The 12,455-nt window shown below is 44.4% G+C and overlaps 1 protein-coding gene across 1 annotated transcript; it reads left to right on the forward strand.

The window, feature by feature from the left end:
• The first annotated feature begins 4,254 nt into the window (after positions 1–4,254).
• Positions 4,255–12,169, forward strand: LOC123147931 (DEAD-box ATP-dependent RNA helicase 31). The gene is made up of 11 exons (XM_044567263.1): positions 4,255–5,927; positions 7,402–7,508; positions 9,329–9,384; positions 9,481–9,705; positions 9,787–9,993; positions 10,065–10,151; positions 10,235–10,330; positions 10,405–10,620; positions 10,833–11,015; positions 11,486–11,725; positions 11,839–12,169. Exons 1-10 carry the CDS (start codon positions 4,426–4,428, stop codon positions 11,711–11,713), a joined length of 2,907 nt encoding a protein of 968 aa, XP_044423198.1. The 5' UTR covers positions 4,255–4,425; the 3' UTR covers positions 11,714–11,725; positions 11,839–12,169.
• Positions 12,170–12,455: the final 286 nt, after the last annotated feature.

The following is a 12,455-nucleotide window of genomic DNA, read 5'->3' on the forward strand; positions in this document are numbered from 1 at the left end:
CATTAGGTCACCCTTAGCACCGCTTGTTGCCATGTTATGTTTGTGATGCCTCGTGTGCTCTGTATTTACTGTTTCTCCCCCTCTCGTTCTCCGGTAGACCTCGAGACCGACGCTGATGCCTCTGAGTACGACTATGTCAACGACGACCCCTCCTTGCCAGAGCAACCAGGCAAGCAAACCCCCCTTGAGCATTCCGATATCGCCCATTTCTTTCCCTCTCATGCTTGCATTAGAACCGCTACTGCTTTTTGTATGATCCTACTTTGATGCATAGCCTGTTTGTTGTTACCTGCTTTCATACCTTACCTGCTTAGAGCATTACTAGTAGAGCCCTCAAACCCTCAAACCCCTAAAATAACTGCTTTTTTTTTATGATTTTCGCCGAAAAAAGTCATAGACTAGAACCCCTTAACCCTCAAACCCTCAATTTTTATAAAGGTCCAACCCTCAAACCCTCTCCCAATCCTCAAAAGTAAGGGTTGGGGAGCAAAACCTACCCCAACCCTCATTTGGCGGTTATACTCGCGCGGGAGGGAAAAATCCTCCCAACTCCTGCATCCACACCCGCAACCGCCGCTGCTAGTCGCCCCCGTCGCCGGCGGCCGCCCCGTCGACCTCCCGCGCGCAACGACAACGTCGTTCATGGGGAATATTCCGTTATAAGGGTTGGGTTTGAGGGTTCTAATCTTTGCCCCTGTTTTTCAACCCGTAAAAGTGCACAAAAAGATCATTTTGACCCTTAAAACGCTAGTGAGGGTTTGAGGGTTCTACTAGTAATGCTCTTATCCTAAACTGCTTAGTATAGGTTGGTTAGAGATCCATCAGTGACCCCACCTTGTCCCAGTTGCCTTGCTTTATGTTCGATGACTCGATCAACGTGATCGACGTCCAGGCTCCGACACCGCACATCACCCCCCTAGTTGTACGACACTACAAAGTTACTATCGAGTGTCGAGGGTGAACCTCATACATCACTCCTGACGAGATCTCTGTAGTGTAGCTATACGGTCGAGGCCATCGAGGGTGATTTCCTCCTTAACCACTTCCGTCATGGCTCTATCGTGCAACCCCTCAAGTGTGAACCTCGAGGGTGAATCCTCTTACATTCACCTTGATGATAACATCGAGTGGAATTCATCGGGGTGATTCCTCGGGTTTTCCCCTTGGTGTTAGACACACAGTTACTACGGTTACTATGACTTTACACTGAACCATGTTACTAAAGATGGGCTGGCCCTGAGGGGTACCCGCGCGAGCTTAATAGCGAGTGATGTGGAGTCGGGTTGACCTGGAAGGTGCCCGCGAGATACTTACGAGGCGTGGCCGGGCATTCTTAGCCCTTGCCACAAGTACTCGAGACGGGGCAACGGGGTCACATCTTTCGTGAGTCTCTGCTTATTACCGCGTGCTCCTAATCCACTATGATTTGGATATTTGATCCGAGGGGCCTCTGGCCTGATAGCACTAACCATCACGTGGGCATAGTATGGGCGTTATGTGTCGTATGCATTAGTCAAAGCTTAATAGACGTCTGCGACTGAGCGGCGCGCGCCGGGTTGGACTGCGTAAGCTCCTGCCTTGTTGAAGGAGGTAGCTAGGTCTGCTCATCGGCCGCGTACGCAACGTGCAGTAGTTCCCGGGGAGATGGCCCATGACCCCTGGGGGCATAAGTTTAGTCCGGCGTGTTGACCTCTTTATTAAGCCTAGGTCGGGTTACGGCGTATTGTTTGGCCGAGGCCGGGCATGACCCAGGAAAGTGTGTCCGGCCGGAGTTAATTGAGCTTGATGGGTAAGTTGGTGCACCCCTGCAAGGAAGAAAACATCTATCGATAGCCTGTCCTATGGTAATGGACACTTGGAGTTGTATCCCGATCGATACAACTAGAATTGGATACTTGTGATGAGAACTGGATGGTGATGAGAATTGGAATGTGTTGACGCTTGGATAGTATGGCCCTGGGATTGCTTTCTCGCAGGGAGTCGAGAAAGGATCTCTGGCCGAGGTTGATAATACTTCTACCACTTTACTTTATGTTACTCTACTCCCTCCTGTTGCTGCAAGATGGTGGTTTCCAGAAGATGCTAGTCTTCGATAGGCTAGGCTTTCCCCTTCTCTTCTGGCATTCTGCAGTCCAGTCCACAGATACAACCAATTTCATTGATACCGATGCATATGTAGTGTAGATCCTTGCTTGCGAGTACTTTGGATGAGTACTCACGGTTGCTTTGCTACCTCCTTTTCTCCCATACCCGATTGTTGCGACCAGATGACGGATCCCAGGAGCCAGACGACGCCACTGATGACTACTACTACCCCGAAGGTGCCTACTACTACGTGAAGACCGCCGACGACCAGGAGTAGTTAGGAGGCTCCCAGGCAAGAGGCCTTGCCTTTTCGATCGATGTTGTTTTTGTGCTAGCCTTCTTAAGGCAAACTTGTCTAACTCATGTTTGTACTCAAATATTGTTGCTTCCGCTGACTCTTGTGTATTCGAGCTTATGTATTCGAGCCCTCGAGGCCCCTGGCTTGTAATATAAAGCTTGTATTATTTTAATTTGTGTCTAGAGTTGTGTTGTGATATCTTCCCATGAGTCCTTGATCTTGATCGTACACATTTGCGTGTATGATTAGTGTACGATTGAATCAAGGGCGCCGCAGTCCGACCTATTAGACATGGGCCGGACTGATGGGCTGTGAAGATACAAAGACCGAAGACTCTACCCGTGTCCGGATGGGACTCTCCTTGACGTGGAAGACAAGCTTGGCGTCCGAATATGAAGATTCCTTTTTATGTAACCGACCTTATGTAACCCTAGATCCCTCCGGTGTCTATATAAATAGGAGGGCTAGGTCCGTAGACATATATCCTCATAATCATAGCCAGACAGGCTAGACTTCTAGGGTTTAGCCATTACGATCTCGTGTTAGATCAATTCTTGTAATACTCATATTCATCAAGATCAATCAAGTAGGAAGTAGGATATTACCTCCATAGAGAGGACCCGAACCTGGGTAAACATTGTGTCCCCTGTCTCCTGTTACGATCGACCTCAGACGTATAGTTTGGGACCCCTTACCCGAGATCCGCCGGTTTTGACATCGACACCCACGTCGATATTTTCGCCGGTGCGCCCCCAAGCGGCGCTATTTTCAGGCCTCTGGGGGGCCGAACGGCTGGAGATGCTCTTACGCAGTGGCTGAGGCAATGGGGACTCGTAGGAGCCATGGTTCATGCCCTCCCCTCCCACATTTGTGCATGTTTTTCTTCCTTTTTTTGCATTACCCTCATAGGTTTTTTAAAAAATATATTATTTGTACAATTCGTCAGTTCTTATGAAAATTGATTAATTTCGTTCCTGGTATTTGATTTTTGGCTCTCTGCCACTAGTCGTTTTGTATATAGGACTTATTTCTTTAAACTGACAACTGGACAACCAAATTATGAGATTTGTCCCAAATTTAAGGCACCATATACATTTAAAATGTTTGTTTTAGAGACGTGAAATTCTTTTGTGATGCATTGCTCTGGCTCTGAGACTCCAACTTAAACGGGAATTGGAGGTGGCCGAGCTATGCAACTTCCTCTCGTTTCTTCCACTAACCCGACCTAGGGCAAACTTTCCCCTTCAGACTTCACCAATGAACCCTTCCTCTACATGCCGCTCCGACGCTCGGGTGGCGGGGAGGAGAATTTTGGTGCCTTCACTTCAATTAGTAGTTTAGATTAGGATTTTTAGCCCTCGTAGGTGTGATCGGGCGGATGATGACGCTTCTTCTTCGAGTTTGTCTTTCGAACTTCAATCCTCCATGAGTTCGTCTGTTTGAACGTAGTCGATGGAGACCCGATGTGGATTCTTGCCGTCTCTTTTGTGGTGGTGAGATTAGGTTTCTCATCATGTGACGAGATTTGGTGATATGTGTTTCAGATCTATGCAAGGGTTCAATGGCGATGACTGCGGCCCAGGGCGCTGGTTCTTATGGGACTTCCTGACTGTCATCGACAAGGTCTAGCTGGTTCAGATAAGGGAGCGGCGATAATGGCACGTTGGCGGCTCATTTTGACGATAGTAGTGACCGTTCGGTGGTTTCCAAATCTTGATACAAGTAATTTTTATCATATTTGACATTCTTTGTACTTGGACTTTTATAATAGATCTTATTATCTTTTATTTAATTAAAAAACGAGAATAGGGAATTTGTCCGTGAGAGGAGATCCTCCCTCAGATCTCTCTGGAAATGAATTTCTTCGTATCTGAAAATCGGACGGCCACGAGAGTTCACCGAAAATCAACTGCAACTTGCTCAGTGAATCTCTGATCAGCATTCCCTCTTGAGAGCCTGAACCTAAAGCCTCCCCAAAATGCCATAAGCCCCGAGACGCCGCCGTCTCCCTTAAACCCTAAACTCAACCCCGCATCTCCGCCATGCGAGGCCGCCACCACCTGCTTGGCTTCCTCCGCCGCGCCGCGGCAGGCTCCTTCTCCGCGGCCCGCCGTGCTGATTCTCTCTCCCTCCCACACCCCATCCCGCCTGGAAATGGCGCCGCCGTTCCCATCAGCACCCGCTTCCTCTCCTCGCGCACCGGCGGCGCCGCGCGGAGCCTAATCGAGGACGAGGCCGACCTCAGCGACTGGGTCAGCGACATCAAGGCCGACTCCTTCAACCTTGGCCTTAGCAGCGGCGACGAGCGCGAGGTCTCCACCCGCAAACCCACTGCCTCCAGGGGAGGCCGAAGAGGGAGGGATTCGGGGGGACCGCCGACGAGGTCGAGGTTTGATGGTGGTGAGTTCGGCGGAGAGAGACGCGGCGGGGATTTTGGCGGTGATATGCGTGGTGGTCGGTTCGGCGGCGATAGTCGCGGTGGTCGGTTCGGCGGCGATAGTCGTGGTGGTCGGTTTGGTGGCGACAGGCGTGGTGGTCGATTCGGCAGCGATAGTCGTGGTGGTCGGTTCGGGGGCGATAGGCCTGGCTCTGATCGGAGGGGGAGGGTGGTGAGTTCTGATCTCAGTGATGATGGTGAATCTGGGTTTGGTTCTGCGAGGGGAAGGCGAGGGCGGGGCGGGATGTCTTCGGGGTTTTCACAGAGAGGAGGGAGGGGAGGTGATTTTGGTGATGAGGCTGGGTTTCGGTCTTCGAGGGGTCAGCGTGGCCGGGGCGGGAGGGCATCGGGTGTGTCACAAAGGGGAGGGAGGTATGGTGATTTGGATGATGAAGAATCTGGGTTTGGGTCTCCCAGGGGAAGACGAGGTCGTGGTGGGAGGACAGCAGATTTGTCAGGTAGAGGACGCAGGGGAAGCGATCTGGATGACGAGGAGGATGACAGCGGTGAAGAAGTTGGTTTTGGGTCTCCCAGGGGAAGACGAGGCCGTGGTGGAAGGGCATCAGGTTTGTCAAGCAGAGGAGGCAGGGGAAGCGATCTGGATGATGAAGAGGATGACAGTGGTGAAGAAGTTGGTTTTGGGTCTCCCAGGGGAATTCGTGGCCGTGGTGGAAGGATGTCAAGTTTGTCACGCAGAGGAGGTACGGAAAGTGATTTGGATGACGACGACGACGACGACGATGATGATGCAATTGAGTTTGGAGCTTCTGGTGGAAGGCATAATCGTGGTGGGAGAGCAGAGAAGATGGGGAGTTTGGGATCACGTAGAGGAGGTAAAGTCAGGGATGTGGATTTTGGTGATCGACGGTCAAAGGGTCGGAAAATGTCTGATTTTGGTTCATCAGAGGATGATAGTGAGTCAGGGGAAGTTGATGAGGATGATGGGCCATCAGGTTTTGAGGATGGTCTCTCTGGTGATGATTCTGGCCAGGAGGATTTAGTGAACAGTGCAGCTAAGAAATCTGTCTCTTCTGAGTCAGTTGAACAGGAGACTGTACTGGGCACAAGAGATAATAGAGGTGCTGATTCGTATTTGAGTCAGAGAAGGTAGCTCTTGCTCAACCTTTCTCTAATTCACAATAAATATATCCTGCCATTGTTATGGAATGTTTCTGTATGTGTTGTACTTTGTTTTCTTTTCTCTATGGCGACTAGTTAGATTGTTACTTTGTGATCATATATCCGTGCATAGGATAGATATATGTTAGGTCATGCATATATTTGAGTTGTGAAGCGCGTGAATGACTGCTTGCTATCTCGGGTCTTTTTTATTCACTTTTGCGATATTTGCCTAAATGTTAGTTCAACAAATAGCATCACTTTCATCCCAATTAACACTATACTTACTTATCATATGCGAAGTTAATAAGAACTTCTATAGTTGCCTCCAACTTGGCCGCAAAGCCTCCTATCCTTGGAAGTGCAAACAGATATTTAGTATTTGCCTGTGGTTTGGTCTGTTTTCATCATAGTGTAACAGGTTCCATGATCCTTGAATGTGGGGTGGGTTATTAGAAACTTCAGTATTGTTCTATCCTCAATTCTGATCAATTCCAGGACCTTAGGCCAGTGAAGAAAATGTATCTTGTTCATAGTCACACACTACTAGAAACTATTACTGACTACTATCCAAGTATCATTATCTTAATCAGGATTGATTTCATCTAGATGCATTAGTTGGCTTTTGTATTGAAAGTTATCCTTAATTCTAATAAATTTTAGGACCTTAGGCCAGTGAAGACAATATATCTTGTTCAGAGTCATGCTCTACTAGAAACTGTTACTGACTACTCCCTCTGTTCCAAATTACTCGTCGCAGAAATGGATGTATCTAGAACTAAAATACATCTAGATACATCCATACCCGCGACAAGTAATTTGGAACGGAGGGAGTACTATCCAAGTATCACTATCTTCTTAATGACTAACTTAATCAGGATTGATTTCATCTAGCTGCATTAGTTGGCTTTTGTACTGGAAGTGCACAAAGGATGCACATTTTAAATCATGATGACCTGTCAATAACAATCCACTTACTTGCAGCAGTGAATGGAGGCAGTGTCTATTTTCTCAACCATACCATAATTTAAGTTGCTTAATGATTCTTATCTTAGTTTTGAAGCTGTTATTTTGTGACCCCACCATGTGACGAGGAAAATATATGACATTTGTAGCCTAGTGTTGAGGGCAACAAATTGTTCTATTGCTAAATTAGCTGATTCTTATTACTGCTGGTGCAGCAATTTTTGTATATTAAAATAGAACTTGGTATAATTATGTTTGCTCAATGTCTCTGCAGCTTGTGATACCCTGGTCTATGAAATGACATGTTTCATGGAAACTATAGTCAGCCATGTGCTATGATTATGGGCGGATTGTTTTGGCTTATTACGTCCTTATGATCTCTAATTGGCCATCTGCATTCTTTCCAAATAGTTGCAGACATGTATTGAGATTTAAGAGCAACCTTTTAATCTCTAATGCCCTATCCTGTTGGATCTTCTTTTGTTTTACATCACAGGTTTGATGAATGTTCTCTCTCTCCCGCGACATTAAAAGGTGTTAAAGCTGCTGGGTATGAACGGATGACTGCAGTTCAGGAGGCCACGCTTCCTATTATACTTAAAGGTTAACACCGTGCTGTTTGTATACGTGGACAGTTATGATTTTACTTTATGGTATGCATATCTTTCCTTGTTAGGACTCACAGGCTATACAAAGGGACGAACATTATCCATTACCACTCTCCTTCTAGGCATTTTATCTTTTCATTTTCCAAAATATACCCCCACAACTCCCATTTTCTAAAAATCTCTTCCACCGTTCCTTGGTTAACCCTTTTCATTTTACTGGGCCCATGATGTCTAAAGGCTACCTATTATTCGCTTAGTTGGCTTCATTTCCTTCCCTTATCTTCACATGCATTTTTGCACTACTCACCGATGCCACTTCCTTTGTTATGATGGACTTGAAGAGCTGAGGTGGCGAACAAAAATAAGTAACTGCTTCACGATGTCCAATGGCCCATGTTTTGGTTACTCAAATATTTAGCAGGTTAACTTCGATAACTGACAGGAGGAATAGGGTATTAGACCATATTATATTGGAACTCATAAGGATTGTTCTGCTTGTAGTCATTTCTGTGTTATAAAAACACACCCTTACAGAAAAAATATGGAAGTGCGTTGACCCTGTATTTAATGATTATCGGGAAAGCTAAATTGAGAGATGATGAACACTTGTAGGGTGGAGAGCCAATTGATAGCCCACTCACCCCACCTCAACCTTCACCAACCACCACCCTCAGTTTTTTTATGTCTCGTCACTGCAACTGAGGCACAAAGGTATTGTGGACAGAACAAGGAATTGGGGATCAGTGAAGGAGAAGATGCTGGGGGGAGAGAACACAAAAATACCTCTATATTAACCAATACTTAGTTTACAGTACCCCTCTTGAAAACCTTTCTGTTTATAGCTCCACACATCCAACAGTCACACAGCTCAGCTATCTTATTAAACAGAACATGCCCAAAAACTCAGTACATAGATAGCATTGCCCATATGCACACTCACCACAACACTCACCACAGCTTCATTCACTTCTGCTTCATGCTCTTCAGTCTTGCCAACATAGTTTTCTTTTCAAGGAAAAAGCACAATATTCTGGAGTTGTGACTAATGAGCATGCATGAGTGAATTGTTCATCTCCTTTATAGGTCACTTATACCGAATCTCCTTACTGTATGCAAAAATCAACACGCAACAATTAATATTAAAACACATCAGTGGAATTGACCATATGGCCTTATAGTGATGATACTTCCCATAGTTTCTCAGTAGCTATATAAGTAGTCAAGAATTCGTCCAATTAACCAGTTCACTTGCCGATTAATCCCTACCCATAGGGTCACTGAGTAGCCGATAAACTAATAAATCATCCAATCAATTGATTAATTGGCCGATTAACTTGCCAATTAGCCTATTAATCCCCTACTCGCCAGCGAACCGAGCAGCTACTGGTTAACGATTTCCTCAACAGCCTATAACTATAAGGTCTATACAAGCTTCAGAAAACATAAACTATGTATAGGTTCCTGAAATTTTGAGTAATAATCTTTCAGCTGGCTTTAACAGCCTATGTATAAATTCTTGAATTACAACAATTAGTTATGAGCTTTCTGATTAAAAATATAACTGAAACAACCTCACTGAACTTGGACATTGAAGATGGACTTGGTGTGTTTGTGCTGCAAATAATTGTTTTGACAGAAGTATTACTATGGCACAAGAAACACGATGCGAACCTTTAGTTGATTTGAAGGGAGGACAACCTGGACAATATTTAATTCTGAACTGTGCCTTGTTTGGCTATACACAACTGTGAAAATATCATAACTTAAATTGCATCTTAGTCATTGCTGACAAACTAACAAACCTTTTCTCTGCAGGGAAGGATGTCCTGGCCAAAGCAAGGACAGGAACCGGAAAAACTGTGGCATTCTTGGTGAATACCCTGCTTGAGTATTGATATTTTTCTTGTATTTAATTATTTAGGGCTTCATTCGATCTCAATTTATAATTCACCATTGTTTATGTTCAGCTTCCAGCCATTGAAGTTGTCTCCAAATTGCCCCCTCATGACCATGATAAAAAAAGACCACCTATTAGTGTTATTGTTGTGTGCCCGACACGTGAGCTTGCTGATCAGGCTGCTGCAGAGGCTAACAAACTTCTTAAATTCCATCCATCAATTGGAGTACAACTTGTAATTGGTGGCACTAGGATGGCTCTTGAGCAGAAACGCATGCACACAAACCCTTGCCAGGTGATTGGAAATAGCTCGCTGAATAATCCTTGCTCTTCCTATGGTCACATGTCATGATCTGAAAGTAATGCTAATATGCAGATTCTGGTAGCTACACCGGGAAGGCTTAAGGATCATATGGAGAACACACCAGGATTTGCTACTAGATTGATGGGCGTCAAATTCCTTATTCTTGATGAAGCTGACCGCTTGTTAGATATGGGGTTCCGAACTGATATCGAGAGAATAGTAGCTGCACTCCCCAAACAGCGCCAAACACTCCTATTTTCTGCTACAGTTCCAGATGAGGTATACTGAGTAAACCCACTCAAGCAATCAGTTTATTTGGTCAACATATACTGAATTTGTACTAATTCTAGGTTCGTCAAGTATGTCATGTTGCCATGAAAAGAGATCTTGAATTTGTCAACACTGTTCAAGAAGGAAGTGAGGAAACACATTCACAGGTATATTCTCAACCATGCACTTGTTAATTGCTTCAACTTTGCTTTTTATTATCCAACATGATGCTTACTATTACCATATTCAGGTGAAACAAATGCATTTGGTTGCGCCACTAGATAAACAATTCTCTATCCTATATGGTCTTTTAACAGACCATATTTCGGAAAATGTTGACTACAAGGTAATTTAATTGTTGACTTTGCAGTGTCTTCTCTAGTCACTACTATACACAGATTTATGACAAGACAAATGCAGGTGATTGTGTTTTGTACAACAGCAAAAGTAACTAGTCTTGTTGCTGAACTCCTGTCTGAACTGAAGTTGAACGTACGTGAGATCCACTCCAGAAAGCCACAAAGTTACAGAACCAGGATATCAAAAGAATTTAAGGAATCAAAGGGTCTTATTCTTGTTAGCTCTGATGTATCTGCTAGGGGTGTTGATTATCCTAATGTCACACTAGTTCTGCAGGTAACCAACCTCTTGTATTGTAGTTGTCTATGTTCTTATTTATTGGGTAGATAATAATTTTCTTTTCTATTTGCTCTTTACAACCACTCAGAAAGATATCTTCCACATGCAACTATAAATAATTAGTTGTAACTAAATATGAACATGCTTATCTTTGTGTCCTTAAGCATGTTGTTATAAATCGGAGTGAACTGATATGATGGTCATTGCAGTTGGGTGTTCCGAGTGACAGGGAGCAATATATCCACCGTCTTGGTAGAACTGGCCGCAAAGGTAATGAGGGGAGCGGAGTCTTATTGTTGGCACCATGGGAAGAATACTTCTTGAGAAGTATCAAAGATTTGCCTATTACAGAGGCAACACTACCACTAATTGATCTGGACACTAAACGGAAGGTACAGTAGCTCCTTTACCAGTGCACAACTTATTGTTGGTGTTTTGACATGCAAAATAGCAATGGACATATGGATGATAGAAAATGGCACTATCTGAAGAAGTGTTAGACCCTTCTTTGATTCAGGATTTGGCTGGTTCTGATCGTTTTCCGGTTGTTTTTTTTCCCTCTGTTGACGTTTTCGCAAATATCTGTCTAGTTAATCTTACATCACATTAGCCATGAATATGTAGAAGTAGCAAAATGAACGAATGTTTGGAAAGCCATCACAATATTTTTAAGGCACACAATAGGATGAAACAACGAAATAGGTAGAAATGTTTTTTTGTAAGCGCAACTGTGGAGGGCAGTAGCAAAATGAACCTACTTTAGACAGCCATCTGCATGGAATGTTGTCATTAATTTATTTAAAATATTTGATGAGTTCAATGTGTCATAATGCTATGTTGCACATTTTTATTTTTGTTTTAGGTTGAGAAAGCTCTTGCACATGTGGAGGTGAAAGATAAGGAATCTGCGTATCAAGCATGGCTTGGTTACTATAATTCGAATAAGCAAATCGGCCGTGATAAGTACCAGCTTGTATCGCTGGCTAATGAGTTCAGTAGAAGTCTGGGGCTCAACAATCCTCCAGCACTGACTAAGCTTATCCTTAAAAAGATGGGGCTGAGCAACATTCCAGGTCTACGGTCAAAATAATCTTCCATCAAAGTGAGTGTCCTTGAATCTACGGTCGGGGTGCCGACAATATGCTACTCCATATTGGTACCTGTGTTTCGAGTGAGTAATCAAGCTGTGCATTGATAACAAGTTGTCTCATACAGATACAGGTCATGCCTGCAGTACGACGAGCTTCCACATTACTTGTTTTCAGTCTTTCATTGTAAGATGAAAACACACCTTAAATGCATGCCCCTACAAGTATTTGCTGTGTTGCATATCCTGGACAACAGTTTGACTACGGTGACGCCATTAGCAATTTCACCAGGCATATGGGAAACAGTATCAGAGTTATTGGCCCTTGACTTGATCTGGTGGTTCTGTCCCCTTAATATTTAGAGTTCTTTTTCAGTTTCAGTTCGGCAATTTCTTGTACTTGGCGCCGCCGCCAAGATGAATGTTTCCTAGTTCACAAATTCAGTATAGTACTCCCTCCGTCCGAAAAAGCTTGTCTCTTAAATGGATGAATCTAGCACCAAGTTAGTGTTAGATACATCCATTTGAAAGACAAGGTTGGGACAAGCTTTTTCGAATGGAGGGAGTATTAAAGGAACAAAGTAGTTTCTCTACACAATATTCAGGCTCATTAGATAACTGAATACCACTCCTGATCCCATATATGCGATTTAACTTGTAGTCCCAAATATGCAGCTGTCAGGACCCCGACTCGATGTCACATCGATCTAGCCTGTAACACCTCATATCACTTTGCGGCCTCACG

Source organism: Triticum aestivum, chromosome 7A (genome assembly GCF_018294505.1).
Source record: "Triticum aestivum cultivar Chinese Spring chromosome 7A, IWGSC CS RefSeq v2.1, whole genome shotgun sequence".
NCBI lineage: Eukaryota > Viridiplantae > Streptophyta > Magnoliopsida > Poales > Poaceae > Triticum > Triticum aestivum.